The following is a 20,604-nucleotide window of genomic DNA, read 5'->3' as shown; positions in this document are numbered from 1 at the left end:
CAGGCTATGTAAGATGGCATATTTCCAGAACTTTAATCCACGAGTTTTGGCGGCTAGTAAAAGCTAATGGCCAGTAAAATATAGGGAAATATTTTTCTGCCAGCTCTCTACTCTCCCACCCATGGTTCTTTACTGGAATATACTAATGCTTCGTGCTCAGATATCCAGTTAGTTGAGACAACCTCTCCAACTATGGAAACTTTCACAGCTGAATTCAACCCATCATGACTAAATATTTACATATATTTTCTGGCAGGGGATTCTTTACAAAGAAAGGTAGTATTGACACTGGACAAATATTTCCACTTTCCTAGCCCAGGAAGTGGAAGATTGGCCGGACAGCCAGCTTGCAATACAGGGTGATGCCGATAGCATGGGTTCAATTCCCACACTGGCTGAGGTTACCATGAAGAATTCTCAAAATCAGTACTGAGAAAGATTCCTTTTTGGTGTATTTATACCACTTTTATAAAGTTTAGCTTTGAAACAGGATCATTTTACATATGAAAATGTGATGGAAAAATTATAGACGACCTGAGCTATTTTCAGTTAGTGCACAGTAAAACACTCATCTAAATATTGTATTCCCTTTATTGGTACTAAACCAAATTTCAGATCACTAGAGACTTTAATCACTCAACGATAACTAGACTCTGGCAGCTGAAACAGAGTTTGGGCATTACACATTTTTTTTTCCACTGTAACGCTTAAAAGAGAAGGACTTTGAATAATGAGATTTTCCAAAAAAAACCCATTGAATTGGAATACTTCAGCAGCGTGTTTCTGAGTGCCTTGTTTTCTGGATGGGCCACGCGCAAGTACATTGCAAACTATTAGGGAAGAATGTGCATGTCATTTTGCAATATAGCACTTAAAAAAATCTTCCACCCTTAAAATGAGTTGGAGCTCTGACTGTACTTCGTCACAAAATAAAACAGAGAAAGCAATTCTACACCATAACCTGCTGAAAACAGTCCATGACTTAATAAACAATTGACTTGCAGTTTATGACTTGACAAATTTCAATGATATATCAATATTCACACAACACCTGAAACGTAACCATGTAGAATCAGCTACTTGGGAGTTTATGGTCCAATTATTATGCCTACTTTTTGGCAAACTTTGACCATATTCCTGTTGAAATACTGGAAGTAAACATTTAAAAGAACAAATTACAACATGATAGATATTTAAGTCCAAGGTTTACTTACTATCAAATTCATCGTCACTTGAGGAAGAACCAAGAGAAAAGACAGTTTTAGGCTTAGGAAGGAGTGGAGAAATGCTCAGGGAAAAGGAGATTCTCTTCTTGGGCCTGGGGCGTCCAGGTTCTGTTAACAGCAGAATTATAGCATGCATTTCACTGAAAGGAACCAAATCACAGGTTCATTTGACATCCGCCTACAGCTCCTTCACAATGACTGAAGCAAAATGTCAAGCAGCAAGGTGTACACAGTGCAGGGCTGCATGCAGATTAATGGCAATGATTAAATCACCAGCTGGTAATTGGCACACATTGTGAAGAATAAGAGAGTAGATCTAGAATTCAAGTCTGGAGACAGATCAAAGCATTCTCTGATTAGATTTTAACGATAGATGAATTGTTCTAGGTAACAAACCAATTTTAATTGTTTCTTATTTTAATGTAGAAATTGGAAAAGAATTCAAACCAACGTTTCCACTGGCTCCTTGTCACTTTGGTATGCAAAATCTATTCTCTCATTTATCTCTATTAGAAATAATGTAATCACTAGGACTTCAGTAAAAGCATATTAGTGGGCATGTAATATTTTCAGATTATGCCCACTTAACCCATGAAAAGCACCCCGCAGTATTAATTCGTATCTTCCTGCTCCCGATCTTCCTGGCTTGTTGAGAGAGCATTTTCAGCACTTGAATGAAGCACTGGTGAAGATGCTTACTGATGGGACCACTTTGAGTTGATGGGTATGACACCAAGCACAATGTTAAGGCAGAATGATTTACCTCACACTTAAGACTTTGTTTAAAGCTGCTGTCATCCTGAGGCATGGACAGAAATCAAGATTTAGAGACTTAAGTGTGGATGGGTGATAAAGATACACACAAAATTGGGTTGAGACAATATATTCAGGGTTTTTGGAGAGGAACAGCAAATCAGAAATGGGGCAGTAGCTTGCAAACACTGGGGATCAAAGTGGGGTGCTCAGGTGAGGATGATGTCATGGTTTTGTGAGGTACAACACACTTAAGAAGCAGCCCATTCAACAAATGGAGCTACAGCTCTTCCCAAACTCACCAAACATCATGAATGATTGCCTCTTCCTTAACATGTTTTTACTTTGACAGTGCTTTAAAATTGCAGTTGTTAATGAGCTTAGAAACAATAACTCCAGTATTGATACAAATTTGAGAAAATTTTGGTTTACATTGAGAAAGATTTTCTCGTGTTCATATTGGCTTTCTGCAAAAGTTATTTAACCAATGTCACGGCTCTGCCATTTTCCTGGAGCTCTGAAAGTCTTTCCTCTTTAGATACTGATCAAATTCTCTCTGAAAGGCCATAACTGAATCTGCCTCCTCCACACTCTCAGGCAGCAATTCCAGATCCTAACCACAAGTGGCATTAGAAACTCTCCTGCACTCTCCCCCCGTCCACCCCACTAAGGGACTGCTTGTTCTCAATTCTTGGGAAGAGTTTCTTCCTGCCCAGATCCCTCCTGATTTTATACACCTCTACCATATCTCCTCTCAATCATCTCTTGTTTAAGGAGGTAATCAGCTAGCTTCAAAGACGAAAGGTGGCCAACAATTTAATACATATGCATCAGAAGGCCAGCAGGTAATCACCGAATCCTTACAGTGCAGAAGCAGACCAATCAGCCCATCAAGTCCACACTGACCCTCTGAGGAGTATCCCATCAGTTCCACCTCCACCCGCACCCTTTCCTTGCAATGCCCATGTCCAATCCACCTGACCTCCATACCTTTTGGATTGTGGGAGGAAACTGGAGCACCTGGAGATATGTGCAAACTCCATAGAGAGTTGCCCGAGGCTGGAAGCGAATCTGGGTCCCTGGTGCTGTGAGCCAGCCGTGCTAACTACTGAGCCACCATGCTGACCTTGAAGGTCCCTTAAGTCTCAAGGAAAAGGACATCACAGCTATTGTGTCCATTGTGAAACCAGGAGTGCATTACGGAGGTTAGGAGAAAAGTTAGATAGTAGATGTGAGTGTAGTGTTGTAGCTAGGTGTAGGGGGAGGGTTTGTGCATGTAGTTTGACTTGGTGGGGAAGGAACGGAATAGAAAAGATAAATATCCTAATAATTAAAGTCACAATCAGGCCATTTTGGGCAACTAGTCTTTGGAAAGATGTCCAGATTTTGGGATGTCAGGATGTTACTGCATATAAACGACTTCAGTTTTGAAAACCTAGTGATCCATGAGTTTTAACAATATAAACAGGGAAATCCTCCGTAACCGTGTTGGCCAATCCATAAATATGAAGCTTCTTGTCAAAAGAATGCAGGGAGGAACTTGGAGATTTTTCTGTAAACAAGCAGAGAACTCAGAACATGAAATTCTTGCCAAATGAAGAGTGATTGAAACAAAATTCATGACAGCTTCAAAAAAGGGAATTCAATAATTATTTGAGAAACAGAAAATACTGAGCTTTCTGAAAGGAGAGAACATGACTATCTTAATAGTTTTATCAAAGTCAGAATAGACACACTGGGCTGAATGGCTTTCTCCCAACCTTCCAAGTATGATCTGTAGCCAATAAACTTCAGAGATTCACAATTTAGCTTTGACGTCAATGAACCAGCCAGCTACAATTCTCAGTTGATTCCATTCTCACAAATAGCATTAATAAAATCATGAGATATTTTCCCGTCATTGATTACTAAACACAAATTTCTAAATTAAATATCAAATATTATGCAAACAGCATATGTCTACTTCCTTTATTACAACACCACAGCAAGACACAGCTTTCCGTTCTAAATCTGCAGACTTTTATCGAACTTGGTCCAACTGACCTCCATAACTTTCCCATTTAACCCATCTCTTTATTTGCCTTCCATTATTTTATGTCAACACAAAATTTTCCAAAAGCACTCAAATAAGGCATTAGTAACTCCAACCTCAATCACAGAATGAGTCACCACTTTCAAAGTGCTGATTCGTATGTTGCTCATGCGCATTAAAGTAAACTTAACCCAAAGTCACTGACATTCATTATTTCAGCCTGATGCACAAGTATTGCTTAAATTCTGCATGGATCTGTTCAGGAAAAGCAAACCAGCTCAGCTAGTTCCAAAGGAAGTGGCCAGACCTCAGTTTGATAGCTGTAGTTAATGTTCATACAAGACTTGTATATTCTCCGAACAGTTACCCACTTATATTCACACTGTTTCCCATTATTCAACAAACACTAGAAAAGCATTCATCAGCCAGCTGCTTATGCTTTTAATCTGGGTGTATAATTTTGGTCAAGTAACTCAAATTATTTTTAGAAATGCAACGTTAATTGCTGTTTACTGCAGATGAAAGACATTAAAATGCTTTGAGACTCGGTCCAGCACCTTTCAAACACCATGCTTCTCCCACTTTATGGACAGTTGCCAATATTTTCAAACTGCTGCACTAAATTAAAGATGTACATCCCTGCACAAAGTGATTCATTTTTGCACTAGGAAACTGGATGCATCATTAACATTCACAAAGGCTTACTGCTTCCAGCAAACCTTGGACAAACTTGACAAACATTTAAAGGTTGAGGATGTGGTGTTGGATTTGCACAGCAGGTCAGGCAGCATCCGAGGAATTCCTGATGAAGGGCTTTTATCTGAAATGTCAATTCTCCTGATCCTCGGATGCTGCCTGACCTGCTGTACTTTTCCAGCACCACACTCTAATTTCCAGCATCTGCAGTCCTCACTTTCACCTAAGCACTTAAAGGAATCACTCTAGCACCAAGTTACTCCTGCTGGTTCCTGATCTAGTGTTGTCAGGCAGTTGGTGACAACTTGAAAGGTAAACAGTCCAGAGCGGTCCACGTGGTTGGTAGTAAGACATGGTGACTGTTGCAAATTTACCTCTGATTAGAATTATAGAATCCCTACACTCAGGAGCAGGCCATTCGGCCCAGTGAGTCCACACCGACACTCCAAAGAACATCCCACTGAGACCCACCCCCTACCCTAAACCTGTAACCCCGCATTCCCCAAGGTTAATCCACATAGCCTAAACACCCCTGGGCACTATGGCAATTTAGCACAAGCAATCCATTTAACCTGCAGATCTTTGGACGATCAGAGAAAACCCATGCAGACATGGGGAGAATATGCAAGATTAAAGACATTACACAAATGTAAATTGTTGTTTTGCTGCACACCTCTCCCTCTCATCACCCTGTCTAAAAAAGTGCAAGCACAACGCAAAGTGATAAAGGAACTAGAAGGTCACTCATTTCCATCTCTGGAACATCACTTGACTCCAATTCTGGCTTGACCCTTAAAGTAGATGAATTCTAATTCATACTTTTGTTACTTCTGGACCTGACTATTCTAATCTCCAACTCTTATAAACACAAGACCTTTCAAAACTTAATTGCTGCTGTCTCCAGCTTACATCAATTCTTGCTCATCCACAATGACTCTTGCTTAAGAAAGTACAGTGATTGTAATGAGGTCAGCCAGGTGGACCTCAGAAAATAGGAGTTCCCTGATTAGGGCTGTTAACCTGGTCCAATCAGGGAGCCCCATCTGACAGAGAAGAACAGAATGTCTAAATAAAATATATAAAAAGAACAGAATGTCTAAAGAAGAAAAAAAGAACAGAACGTCTTAGATCCTGTTCACTCAGATCTGGCTCCAAGGGAGCTGGATCAGTGTCAAGGGCTCTCCATGTGTAAATAAAGGGTGACTTGGCAATGAGATTCCAGCCTCTTGTGGAGTTATTTCAGAAAGAACGAGAAAAGTTTTCATATTAGTTTTCAAATCCCTTTGTGGAACTGTATCTCTGCTCATCTTTAATATCTACAGCCTCATAACCCTCCAAGATCTCTGTGTTCCTCCAATTTTGAGTGCTCTACCATTGACAAGTACAGGTGATTGTTCTATAACGCGATGGTTCCATTCTTGTGCAACCCCGCATTGTACAAAAATCACACTTTAGAAACAACGGTTAAAGTATTGATGATATCATTGCATTACAACCAGCACACGTTATAAAAGTTTGTGCCTTAGAAACAGTCTCCCCAATTTATCAATTGTGTTACAGCAAATTTGTATTAACGAAACACGTGTTATAGCAGAACGGCCTGTTTTACCTGCTGACGCTTTAAATTCCAGAATTCGCTCCCCAAATCTCTCCATCTCACTTCACCCCTTTAAATGATCCTTGAAACCTTCCTGTTCAATCAAGCTTTTAAAGCCCTTGTTCTAATATCTTGTGTGGTTAGGTATCAAATTTCTGTTTCATAATGCTCCTGTGAAGAACCTTGGGATGCCATACTCCATAAAGGCACTCTCTCATTGCAATTCATGGCTGTGTGAAAGCAACCTATTTAGTAGCTAGATATGCATGTGAAGTCATACACTTTTAGCATTTGTGATGGCTTTCTCTGGCAGGACGTGGGATGATCAATGTGCACGGTGCATGACTAAGAATATCAGTGCTAACAGGAACTTGAAAGTTTCCTTTGAAACGGACATCTGAGAACTAACGCTCTCCACAGTGCAGTTCAGCAATTACGTGATTGCTAAATTATGTGATGCAAATCTTCTAAACCATAAATGATTACTACCTAGGGGAAGTGACTTACTTAACAGATCTGTGGACATGTACCCTAAGTATGTTCTTGGTGTACCTGATAGGGTTGGCAAAGGAAATACTTCAAAGTGAGATGATCCACACTAGAAAGTGCACATTCAGTTGTTGAGCAATCACAGCCAGACTCTGTCTGTTCTGCTCCCCGGTGTTTGAGTCACTTCCATCTCGGAGACAGCTGACAATCCAGTGGAACTGTAACACAACAAGCCTCAATACAGTGGCTCCAATTTTGGCATTAAAAGGTTAGTTATGTCATCTTCTGTGAACTGAAAGAACCCAGTGGTGACTGATGCTTTGGTTCAGAAAATACAACTTTTTTTATTTTACTAAAAGAAAGCAGAAGTTTTGGAATGATGTTACTGTCTTAAAGAGGAAGGTCAAATCTAACAGCATATTGCAATATGGTGATTACTGTGCTAAAAGAATAATCTGGAGAGTTTGAGGTTAAACCATACCCTCGTCAGTGATGCTATTCAATTAATTAACTTATTAATGAGTCCATGAAAAGTGTTAAGTAAAAACCCAATTAGGATATCTTTCTGAAGGGTATGAGTGAATCAAGAGAACCACACTGTGAAACTACAGCTGTGTATATGTCACACTGAACAGGGTAGGCTAGGACCTGCAAACCTCCTTTCCTGCGGCGCACAAGTTTCAAACTCTGGGGGTGGGGAATGTACCTCCTAGCTGGACAAGTGCTCTGAGAATAAATGCAACCCTGCCAGACTAAAACTAGATAAGGAATAGCAAACAACAAACACACTCATAGTCTTTTCATTTTGTGATCTGTACTGTGCTTCTCTTCAATTCCCTCAGTAACTCGACAGTAAAATTTATAGTCAAAAACTTCACACTTCTGCTGTAGAACTAGATTGCCCACTTGTCTGCAAAAAAAAATTTGACCACTTTCTTTTCCCTGTCAACATGAATCCATTCTCTTCAATGAATAAATGCATTCGTACTTGGCTACGAATATTTCAATTTTGCACAAGAGCAGGCAACTGTATTTATTGGTGTCATTGGAGGAATTACCAATTGTTTCTTGATATCTACCTAAAGATATTCTAGTTGTGAATTGGCCGTTTCAGTCATATGAAGATCCATGGCAGGATCTTGTGACCGTAGACTGATATCATCCTCAATTCAAGGGGTAATCCGTGACAATGAATTTTTATTTAGAAGTAAACTATTCAGAAATATTCTAAAGAAAAGCAACCATGGTCATTGGCTTGAGTACAGCTAGTGTGAACTACAGGACAGGTCCTACTTTTACAGCTACGGCCAAATGATCTGCAACCACTCCCTCCTTAGGACTCATGCACAAACAGATAAGCTCAAGAGGCCAACTGATCAAGTACATTTACCAATAATCAGAGTGGCCTTTAAAGTAAAACGGAAACACAGGCTGCGTGATTTTCAATTACTGTACCTACAAGTTCATGAAATCTACACCATAACATCTCTATGACACTGAAAGTACACCAAAGCTTCTCAAATCATTAACTGTATGACCAGAACAACAGCTCAAAAAGAACACAAACAAATATAAAATATAAACACAAATCCTCCTGCTCTGTTCTCCTTATATCTTATTTTATCTTAACTCTTTTCCTAACTATTGAAGCCACGACATAAATAAATTTATATTAAAGCTACAAAGCATATCTTAAGGTCACCTTGTTCACCTTTGAAGTGTAATGCCTATTATTGGACGGGTTAGTGGAACATCTCACAGCAGCAAAGTAACAAATAACAATGAGATGAAAGACAAGTTAGAAAGTAGGAAAGTGAATAGGAAGGGTGAGAAGAATGAGCTTCATGAGGGTCAGGAATGAGTTGATAGCCATGTTTCGGTTCATTGTCTGAGGCAGAAAGTTGTAACTCGGATCCCCAATCTACTGTCAGAACACTTGAAACACCATACTATTCAATACTATGGGTGAAGGGAGAATGGGATTAGAGCAGATGGGTATTTGATGACTACCGTGGAGATGACGGGTCAAAAAGCTAGTTACTCACTGTAATACTCAATGATCCCATGACATTTATAAAGCAAGATTATCACATTGACAATAGAATAAATGATTTCCCGCACTAATGGCATTATAGGTCAACCCACAGCAGGGAGGACTGTAGCAGTATCAGGAGGCAGCTCAAGGGAGTCAAGGGAAGGGCATTAAATCCTGGCCCAGCCAGTGATGCCAACATCCCAAACATGATAAAAGAAAGATCCATTTGGAATGAGGCTTTTTCCCCAGCTTGCGCACCCTATATCCTTCCAAACAAAGGCATCATGGGAACAGATTATTCCCACATCTATCCATCCCCACTGCCGTGAAACTCCTTTAAACCTTCAAGGTTAATCTGTTACTTATGCCCAACACCCTTTGTACCCTAGGTCTTCCGGTAAAGTAATCAAAAGAACTAAAATCTCTTCACCTGCCAGGAACAAACCTCAAGCTGGTGCAGAAGTATTTCACCTAAAGGTCAGGTGAGATGACTCACTATCTCATTTCCACTCGATATTCCCAATCTCTGTCAACAGTCCATGTCAATCACTCTTCTATCTCTAAAACAGAAGACCATGGGCTCAAGGCCCACTCCAGGATTCAATGCCTTACAACAGATGGCATTTCAATGCAGTGGAGGGACTGCAGCACTGCTGGGAGTGCAATACATATTGAGTTGGATGTCAAAAAGCCCAGCCACTATTCAGAACAGCATGGATGTCCTGTGTGCCCAAGCCATCACTTATCTTCAAGCATTGCCAACAAAACACATTAACTGGTCATTTATCTCATTGCTTGGACTTTGTTGTGGGCAGAGGGATTGCCATGGTCTTGTCCAAAATCACAGCGGCTTCAATTCAAATGTCATTTCTTGGTTCGACACAGTTCCTGAAAGCGTGCAAGGGGCTGTCTGAATCTAAACACTCTTCTCTCTGCTTTGATGCTCAGTCTGTGAGGAGTTAGCTGGGTTCAAGCTGTGACAACGACCAATTATGCCAACACTTCCACGCTTTAAAAAAAAAGGTCAATTTTCAATTGCTCTGAATCCAGTTTTACTTACTCGGGTGCCATTGCAAGGCCAGCATTCATTGTCCATCCTTATCTACGTGTGTCTGGATATGGGGTGAATGAGGGCATGGGATTTTGCTATGGTGTCCTTTACAGTTGTATTGCTTGTGGCTATTGACGGTTAAGATTTACCCACAAACACCAGCTGTTACTGTTATGGTATGGAAGGAGCGTAGCACTGCAAGGAATATTGCAGCAAGGAGTGGACACCATTCAAGACGGGGTGAAAACTGGAGAACAGATGAAGCATTGAAAATAAAACCATTTAAAATAAGCTCAAGACTTTCAGCATCTTCACTTTTGCTTGCTCTGAACGCGTATCATTTTAGTTAGTAATCTTTGTGTATTAGAATGCTGAAAATCTATTCAGTACTTACTGTCTACATTCGGTGGGTTAATGGCTTGCAGTGAAATGGATTTCATCAGTGGAGGAACAGAATGTACCCTCATCGATTTCTGTAAGGAAACAACAGATTTGCTTTTGAATTTCCTTTTACCTAATATTCTGCAAAATTACAGGCAGGTTCTAAAAGTCCCAACTAGGTAGTAAAGTTGTTACATCAGCACTAAAACTTATATTCTGTGCAACAGATCAAGAGAGAAGATATCAGTAACAATCAATAGTTTACTAGAGCTACTCATGAGGTTTACACTATCTATGCCAATAGTTGATGAAGTAATTGCAGAGTGATGCACCTGTGCTGAGTATTTCCTACATTTAAACAATGACTACACTTTAAAAGTATTGCATTGTGTATGATGCACTTTGGAACATCATGAGACAGTGAAGTGTGCATGTGTAAAGGCACATCTGGCCTCCTCCTTCTCGTACAGTTCACTTGTTGTCTCTGAGCTTAATCCAGTCTTACCACCCTTAATCCAACCATTACCACCCGATGCCTGAAGGAAGACACCTCATATTCTGCCTTGGGACCCTGCAAGCACATGGAATAAATGTGGATTTCAACAGCTTCCTAATTTCCTCTCCCCCAACATTATCTCAGTTCCAAGCCTCCAACTCTGCACCGGCCTCCAGACCTGCCACCTCTAATCTATCACCTTCTCCCACACCTTCATCAACCTATCGCTTTCCCAGCTACCTCCCTTCCCCACCACCCCCATCACCTCCCATTTATCTCTCAGCCTCGATCCACAAACCTCATTCCTGATGAAGGGCTTATGTCTGAGATGTCGACTCTCCTGCTCCTTGGATGCTGCCTGACCTGCTGTGTTTTTCCAGCATCACACTCGCGACTTAATCCAGTCTAGCTGAGCTCAGCTGAGGTTTCTTACTCTGCCATCAATACGGGCCTTGACCCTTTCACCCATATCGCCCAATTTTAATCAAATAAAATACGAGCTGAACAGCTCTGGCTATGGTCACAGGACATTCCTTTAAAAGTGGTGACCTTACCGGGTTGTCAAACACACTGCCATCGCTGTGGTCTGACTCCATCTCTTCCTCGGTCAGTGAGACAAGTGATCCGCGCTCATCGGTACTGATGATTGGAGCTCGGCGAGGGTCGCGGGAATTTTGCAAGACGGACTCTGCAGTGTGCGACGTTTCCTTGGTCACCTCGTTGTTATGTACCAGACCTTCCAGGCTGTAACTGAATGCACATAGGACATATAGTCAATCCACAACAATTTTGTGTTAACTTGGAAAATGGCCCGTGGCAAATTCTCTCCCAGCGTTTCCCCATCAACGCTTCCATGAACACACTGAGATAACTTCCATTAACAATTCAGTTTGCAAATAGGGGAATAATGAGGAATAATACATGTACAGGAACACGTCTCAGGACAGAGGATGAGATGACATCAACTCAATCATGATATAAAGAGGAACAAGAGGGGTGGAAGGTGGAGAAATGCCAAGGGGAACATTAAGGATGGAGATGAGATGGTATGGGGCTTGAGGGCATTACCTGAAGTGGAGCCAATGGTAGAGACGTCAGCTACATTAATGGCCACTGGTTTACTGGTCTAATACCTGGAAATGGGAGCTTGTCTAATCAGGAAAGGCTGAATAGGTTAGACTTGTATCTGCTGGAATTTAGAAGAGTAGGAGGCAACTTCTTTGAAACATACAAGATTCCCAACAGGGTGGATATGAACAGGATATTTCCCTGTGGGAGAATCAAAAGCTAGAGGGCACTGTTTTAACATAAGAGGCTGTCAATTTCAGACACAGGAGGAAAGATAGTTTTCCTTACAGAGGGCCCCGAGGTGGTGCAACACTCTCCCTCAATAGACAGTGGAAACCCAGTGCTTGAGTATTTTTAAGGCAGATGTAGGTAGCCTCTTAATAGGGAAGGGGGTGGCAGGTTAGCAGGGGTAGGCAGGAATGTGGAGAAATCATAGCACCCATGAATGGTCTGGTTGAAAGGCAAAACATGTTCAATGGGCTGAGCGGTCTAATTATGTTCAGAATTTGTGTTCTTATATGTCAGATATGAATGCACAACTCATGATCACAAGGACAATAGATACAGGTGAAGATAAAGAGAAGGATCCACTCCTTCATCCTGATGACCCCTATATAACATGAAGAAGATGGAAGAGTGTAAGATATCTCAGCATTCTGGCCAACGGTAATTTGTGATGATGTCTGGAGGCTGAGAAGGAGGCCACTGGTGTAAACAAGTTAAAGAAGTAAACAAAGCACTCAGGTACTCAGGGTGCTGTTTTTTGGTACTATTGACACAATCAGTGGATGTTCATCATCAATTAAGTTCAGGAACAGTAGTTATACTGTGATGCATAATTGGAATGCTAACCTAATTGGCTTATTTCCAGATGCCAACTGGCTTTGCTGTGCATTTCTGTTCTTGTTGTGGAAAATTGTGTTTCTTTTGGCAAGGAGAGTCGAGGACAGGAATAATAATCTTTATAAGTGATTTGGAAAGGAAATATTTTACTTGTGCGTGGGAAAAGTGTAGGACAGCGATTAGTAGCTAGATTGGTGACACGATCCTGACATGAAATCTATTCTGAAGGAATTCAACAGTTTCAAAAACAAAAGCACATTTATACAAGAAACTCAGTATGTACGAGGCATCAGCTTCTTGGGGGTGGGGGTGAAGCGTCAAGAATCAGCTCTCCTGCATCAAAACATGCCCCGTGAGCATGCACCACTTTTCAAAGTCAATAGGCAGCTAAACGTGCTTCAAACTTTGAAGGAGAAAGTTGCAAACACAGATAAAATATGTCCTTTTTTAGAGCAGTTGAGTAAGTATAAAGGCTGACTGTACATCTACCAGGCAGCAAGCATCTAAAAGACAAGAGTAGCAAGGCATACAGAAGGTTTCAAAGCAAACTAGTTAGTTAATAATCTGTATGTTGTCCCCATTCTGTGCTAACTACACCATTTTTCCCCACCCTCTCAAAGCTGTTCCCAGGTTATTGCTAGTGAATGCAATACTTTGACAGGAACACCAAAGTGACAGAGTGACTGTGGACACATGCAACTGTACTTGAGCAATGTCTTGGGTTTGGTTCAAAGCCTCCAGAAGACCACTGACTTGCGTGTTTTTCAGTTTTTGTTCCTTGTTATGGGCATCCTTGTTTTGTAGAGGGACAGCGGTAGGGCTGTGGTTGCGATAGGGTATCTACATATTTTTCTTTCTTCACACAGATCTCCTGGATATCCCTCGCTGTAGTCAAAAATCAGAATCAGGAAATTCCTGCCAGGCTACCAGCACTACTTCCAACAGGCACCAGGGGTCGCCCAACAGCAGCAGGAGGTGGGGGGGGGGGTCACTCAATCTTTCACTCTAAATGTCATTGGAAGAGACTCAACATTGGGATAATAGATTCCCGGACAGCTACGTTTCACTGCATGTGCCTCTATGCTGACCCTTCAAAATCCCATCACAATATTCTTGGGAAAGTCTCACAGGCCCCCTATTCAGACAAAACCAGAAGATATAGATAACTGAAGTGACTATTTTATGGACTCTAATTGTGTGCAAAATCTCTCAAGTAATATAATTTGCATATCTATTATGCATTTCCTGAACATTCTGCTTATACTTTGGATGTCCAGCATTTGAAGCTTTATCTAAACAAAATTGTAACCTTAAGATGCAGCAGGTATGTCTCTATTCAATGTCTCCTGCCTCATCATATTGAAAACAGATATGAAACCACCTGGCCTTTATGCAGTGCATAATCCATACCTTCGGTAACTAATGTCAGATTCCAAGACAGGGCACTGCTTCTCACAGGGACACCAACTCATACTAGAGGTAAGGGGAGAAAGGATCAGAATAAGGAAGGAAATATTGACTTGGCAAGGAAAAGATGAGAAGAAAATTTTAGCACAAGTTTCAATGCAACAACACTATGAGGTTATTAGGAAATTGAGAAATTTTTAGGTGTTTGCATGTCTGATGAGTTATCTAATTTTCAAATGATACATATTGGTTGAAAAAAAAAGCTTGCCAGATTATATGTTCTTTGCCACTTGATTTTCCACAGATGAATCTTTAATAAGTCACACTAAAGCAGGGTGCATTGTGGGTCTAAATCTATCTTTCCACATTACTCCCACACTGACAACCCTGACTGATCTATCACTATCAAGTCTGCAAGTAGTTGTTAATGCTGTGAGGCAGTCTACTTTTTTTTTAAAAAAAGTGTATTCTATGTTGATGGCAGATTGGAGTCAATTTATGGTGGAGATAAATGCCCCTCGTTAAAGGGATTATTGAGTTAGCTGGTTTATTAGTAATTCACCACTTTCTTCGTCGTGTAAATCCACAAATTTGTCATGACGGCACTGGAACCAACCTTTGTATTTCTACCGCAGTATCATAGTCACTGTACAACAGTGCTATTTCCGGAGGTTACCTGGTTAGATTCCTCTAAATTTGGGAGGCACGCATCCAACGGTTTTTCTTTCAAATTAATTTATGGGAAACAGATATCACCAGCACAGCCAATCTTTACCACCCAAAGTTGTCCACAGCAAAGTGATGGTGAGCACTCTCTTGAACTGCGCAGGCTGTGAAGTTTAGTGCTACAAGGAAGGGAGTTCTGGTATTTTGTCCTAGCGACAATGAAGCAACATGGATATCTCTCCGAGTCAGGATGGTATGAGACTTGGAGGGGAACCTGCAGGTGGCTAGTGTTCCCATGAATCTGCTGCTCCTGCCCTGCTAGGTGGGAGAGATAATTGATTTGGAAGGCGCTGTTAATGGATTCTAGACAAGTTGCTGCAGTGCATCTTGAGGATGGGTACTGATTGCTGCTACTGTGTGGTGATGAGTAGAGTGAAAAGTAGAGGTTGGTATGTCAACCAAATGGACTGCTTAGTCCTGGATGTGCCAAGCTTCTTAAAATGTTATTGGAGCTGCATTCACCCAGGCAAGTAGGGAGCATTCTCAGAGTCATAGTGAGATACAGCAGGGAAACAGACCCTTCAGTCCAACGTGTCCCTGCCGACCAGATTTCGCAAAATAAAATGATCCTATTTGCCCGTGTCGTACCTGCTGCTATCACTTCCTGACAGTTCATTCCACACATGAACCACCTTCTGAGTGAAAATGCTCCCCACATGTCCCTTTTAAATCTTTCTCCTCTCACCTTAAAACTATGCCCCCTAGTTTTGAACTCCTCTACTTGAGGGTAGAGACCTTTGCTTGTCACCATATCTATGCCTCATGATTTTATAAACCTCTATATGATCACCCTCAACCTCCTACGTTACAGGGGGAAGGAAGTCCCAGCTGATCCAGCTTCTTATACATCAAACCCTCTCATCCGGGTAACGTCCTTTAAATTCTTTTCTGAACCCTTTCCAATATCCTTCCACAGAACATTCTGGGAAGACAAAGGCTTGTTACTGGTCTCAGGATTCCAGTGTCTGATCTAATCTTCCTTTATAGCTAAAATATGAATGTTCAGTGGCTCAGTGAGCTTTCTGGTCATATTATACCAGTGGGCATTTTTCACCTTACAAGGTGACAAGGCATAAAAGTGTCACAAATTAATCATCATCTATGACTTCAATACCAGTAAAAATATTGATTTCTATGTAAGACAAGAATTAAAAATGGTGTCATTGCATATTCCTTCATGTGTTTTTTTTTGATAAGTAGTGATGGTATCATAAAGTTTTAGTTTTAGAAAATAGTTAGATGGGAAACAGAAGCAGTGGTGGTAACAGCTGTTAAGAACGTTAACAATGTATTTGCAAAGATTAGCCCTGATCATGATTAATGAACCCTGTGTTGATACATACAAATTGTTATTACACTGAAACCTGGATCTCAATTGACTAACACTCCTTCACCACTCCCTCCTCCCTCCTCCTCTACAGAATGGAGGAAAAGGTCAACAGTTCAAAGGGACAGGATTCCAGGCTGAGGAATGTACTGATTTCCAGAGAAACCAGTTCACCACACTAAATGCTGACCTGATTCTTATTTATCAGGTATTCACATGTGAACATCCTAGGTCAGGACACCCTAGGCCCTCTTGCAGGCTCAGGAACATGCTAAGTTCATGTGTGACCATGGCTGTCAACTTGGCACAAAGCAAAAATGATAACAGAGACCTTCCTGTACGAAGCAGGCCTGAGACCACTGTTAATAGTCACCTATTAACTGTCTGTTGCCACCTCCCTCAGGTCCTCCCACAGCTCAAAGACTCTGGTGAGGAATTAATTTTATTTGAAGAGTCAACTTTTAGTTAGTCCCAATAGTGGTACTCCTGATCAGGCTTCAGTGAAATAAAATTTGCAAAATAAAAGGAGTCTGTTTTCCTACTTAACACCAGAGATGCAGCCAAACGCTCAAGCTTGTGTGAAAACAGAAGATTGATATTCATTTTCACTGGTTAAAATAGATAGTCTTGCTTCATTTTTACCTTCTTCTATGAATTGGTGGCCGCTTTACCATGTCACCAAGCATTCTCACAGAACTGAAAACAAATCAATGAAGATGAACAATCATTCAGCATAGAAATGAAATGATCGATGCCTCGAAGAATAAAGGATGAAATGATTAGAAGAATGAAAACCAGAGAAATCAAGAAAGCAAAACAATGAATAATAGCAAGGGACAAAACTCGCACAAGGCTTGTTACTGGTCAAAAATCAATATATTTGAAGTCCAAAGGTGAAGTACACTGCAATTAAAACCATCCCCTTCTTTCATGTACTGAGATCCCAACCTTCATTGTGCAGTAATAGACCATTTGGCTCAACACATCCGGGCCAGTGCCTATGCTCCACTTGAACCTGTACCCCACTGTAATCCAGCCCACTATGAACATACTGTCTTTTTCCCATTCATGTGGACTTATCTGGCTTTCTATTAACTGTGTCAATGCTCCTCCCTGAAATACTCGATGTGGTAGCCAGTGATAACGAGTTCTAAGTCCCAACCACTTGCTTGAAGACCTTATTGGACTTTCAGTGACTATCTTAGATTCACGACTTTGACAGCAAGATCCTCCCAGCCCTGGGAATAGTCTGAATGGAGACTGATGGTAGTTGGGGTGGGGGTGGTGAGGGACGGTTGATAAAATAGCAGGGACAGCCCACCGATGCATTCCTGCTTCTTGGGCTCCACCAGCCAGCAGGAAGATTGTGATGGGTAGTCTAAAGCAGATTTAATTCACCATGGCTTCCCTGAATGGAGGTGTTGCTGGTGACAGCCTGGGGTCCATCGGAGCCTTTGCCCGCCAGTGAGGCTGCCAGCCAGTCAGTCTTCCTCTTCAACTGCGGGAGCCTGCCCACTTGGCTCCCCTGTAAAATACATTATTGCATTCACCCTTTCATGGCACAGGGGAAGGGTGGGGCTGCATTTTGTGATGCCCCTATATTCTCCTACCAGCCTGAGGAGCACCATCCTCCCTCCGGAACTGTGGAGGCTCTGGAGATGCCAGTCCAGTAACCGATATATCCGATAATTGGATAGTGAACTCAGAGGGATCCTTTGGGAAAATAGCTGCCTCCAGCATTTCTTGCAGCAAGCTTGGGTGGGCAACCTCCATTTAGTCTCCAGTGGTCTGAAGCCACTGAGAGGACTCTGCTCCCAAACACATGAAAATCTCATTCATGTCTGTCTCATCATACCACTTCACAATAAACAACATCAGGTCACTCCTTATGTCTTTGCTTTTCCCTTTCATTTGCATCCTGTTCAATCATTCTTAATAGTTACACCCTCTCAGGCCAGGTTGAATGATCATCCAATTGAACATGAACTAGGGATGCTATCCAATGTGATGCCATACCATTACTTCACAGTTGCAGTCTATGACTGGAGTAATCACCATCAAGTCATGCAACCAAAAAGAGCTACAGCACAGAAACAGGCCCTTCAGCCCATTGAGTCTATGCCAGTCAAAAACAACCTAATTATTCTAAATCCCATTTTCCAGCACTTGGCCCATAGCCTTGTTTGCCTTGGGATCTCAAGTCAAGATTAGAATGGTGCTGGAAAAGCACAGCAGGGTCAGGCAGCATCCGAGGAGCAGGAGAGTCAATGTTTCGGGTAAAAGCCCTTCATCAGGAATCATTTGCTGATTTGCTTTTCCAGCACCACTCTAATCTTGACTCTATTCTCGGGTGTGTGCGTTACCCACTTCCGTCTTGGGATCACAAGTGCCTATCTAAATATTTCTTTAATGGGTATGAAGGTTTCTGTCTCTACCACCCTTGTAGGCAGTGAATTCCAGATTCCCACCACCCCTGGGTGAAAACCTTTTTCTTCACCTCCCCTCTAAACCACCTGTCCCTTACATTAAATCTATGCCCCCGATCATTGATCCCCCCATCAAGAGGAACCTGCTGTCTACCCTGTCTATGCCCCTCAATTTTATACATTTCAATCATGTACAATCCCAAACTCCTCTGCTCCAATGATAACAACTCCATTAAAATTGAATTGCTTCCTTCCAGCTTGATGCTTTCAGGCATGCGTTTGCTTCAAACTACCTAAAGATTGTACACACCACCCAATGACCATAGGCCTGAGTTTCAGGAGTTTTTTTCTCTCTCAAACTTAAATGATCACAGAGAAACAAAGATCATTTCATTTTGGGACAAATAGCAACATGGAAATTCACTCTGCTTCATCTCATGAACAGTGTAACCTCTTTCCACCATTACCTTGATGTTTAAGAATTAAACCATTTGCAGCTTATACTTCTTCACCTCCCTCCACAAGGTCACTTTGAAGGCCACCAAAACAGACAAAATGCTGAAGCAAAGAGTTGCGTGAACAAGGTTGAGGATTATAATGACTTATTGAAAAATTAAATGTTGCATTGTTTAAACATTGTGGTTGCAAAATGCATTGTGTATTCTCCATTTTAGGTTAATTAACCCATTTTCCTACAGTACATTAATATCCAGTCACTGTAACATTTATTGCTGTAAAGTGTCGCCATATCAATCGAGAATTGAATAGAAAGATGGTTGAACCTTATGTGTGCTGCAGAGTTCTCTCCCTTAACTCTCCAGTCACATCCCTCTTTCTCACATCTTACCTTCTCTGATTGATCTCTGCTTCGCTGCCTGTGTTCTTCCCGGGTCCCCAGCTGTGTCGCCGGAAGGGTGACAGTGGCCTGATCACTGGTCTGAAGATGGAGGCTCGTGTGGGCACATCAGCAACACTGTCCTTCTCCTCTTCAGCTTCACACACTACAGTGCAGCTATTATCTTGCCCTGCCGACCCTCTGCTGTCCCTCTGCTCGGTGCTCAAAAGGCTCTGTCCGTCATGATCCTCCTTTACTTCCAAGATTGCATCAGAGGGCAGGAAGACCTCACCATCAAGGGCTGCGGTCAGCTCAGGTGACTCAGAATGCCCAATAGTCGAACTACTTGTCGTCACACCACTAACTTCATATTCAATGTTCTGCGCACCCACAAGCTGAAACACAGGAAAAATAAACTAGGTTCATATTTTTAATAACAGCCAGTGTTATGGACCAGGCCAAACCCTCTCAAAACACAGGAAGAAGTTAGTCTAGACCCTAACTTTTTGTTATTTTAAAAGCCAAATGTTGCATTCCAGATGCGATTCAATTGGTCAAACTATCATTCTTGAAACAAAACACACTTTATTCATACAGTATAGTTAAAATACAACAAAGAAAGAAGAAATTGGAATACGTTAAGTCTGTTGGAAAACTTAACAGAATAATAAATTATTTAACTACTAAACAGTAAATGTTCCAACAGCATAAACACACCCATGGCAAAGGCAAATTCAGTAAAACAGATGGTTTAACAGGCAATTCTTCAGTCCAGGAAGAAAGACAATAGAAAACAGACAGAGAGATGAGAGAGATAGAGAGAGAGAGAGAGAGAGAATGAGCACACACATGTGCGAGAAAAGCAGGAGAGGTATACTGCAGATTACAAACCCAGCATCAAGACCCCAGCAGCAACTGCTGCTGAAAAAAAACCAAGTCCTAGCTCTGTGGGAGCTTGACACCACCCATTCAGGCTGCTTCTATTGTTCCAACTTTTAAAAAAGCCCCAAGGCCTCTCAGGCTGTTTATTAGATTCACCTTTATCTTAAGGCCTCCCTTCAAACAAAGAATAAAATAAACCTCTTAAAGCTATAATATCGTCAGAAGGCATTTGCAACCCTTTACTCCTAAAGAGCCGCTTTGCTGGTTGAATTGGTACATGTTTCATATGGTGGGGGAACTGAGCACAACTACAGATGGATCTCAAAACAAATCA

The 20,604-nt window shown here is 41.5% G+C and overlaps 1 protein-coding gene across 6 annotated transcripts in view; it reads right to left on the bottom strand.

The window, feature by feature from the left end:
* akap13 (A-kinase anchoring protein 13) overlaps positions 1-20,604 on the bottom strand; it is a 406,551-nt gene that overhangs the window by 100,115 nt on the left and 285,832 nt on the right. For 2 of the 6 annotated variants that reach the window (XM_072565220.1, XM_072565221.1), the window contains exons 12-17: positions 19,401-19,783; positions 16,770-16,823; positions 14,078-14,140; positions 11,311-11,506; positions 10,274-10,352; positions 1,215-1,334 (exon numbers count right to left, since the gene is read on the bottom strand). In XM_072565220.1, the coding sequence (XP_072421321.1) occupies positions 1,215-1,334; positions 10,274-10,352; positions 11,311-11,506; positions 14,078-14,140; positions 16,770-16,823; positions 19,401-19,783 (895 nt within the window). The remainder of the gene's footprint in view (positions 1-1,214; positions 1,335-10,273; positions 10,353-11,310; positions 11,507-14,077; positions 14,141-16,769; positions 16,824-19,400; positions 19,784-20,604) is intronic. The other 4 variants (XM_072565224.1, XM_072565222.1, XM_072565225.1 and 1 more) reach the window with 4 other exon arrangements.

Source organism: Chiloscyllium punctatum, chromosome 48, assembly GCF_047496795.1.
Source record: "Chiloscyllium punctatum isolate Juve2018m chromosome 48, sChiPun1.3, whole genome shotgun sequence".
Lineage (NCBI taxonomy): Eukaryota > Metazoa > Chordata > Chondrichthyes > Orectolobiformes > Hemiscylliidae > Chiloscyllium > Chiloscyllium punctatum.
The sequence above is the reverse complement of the archived record's forward strand: the minus strand, read 5'-3'. Positions and strand labels throughout refer to the sequence as shown.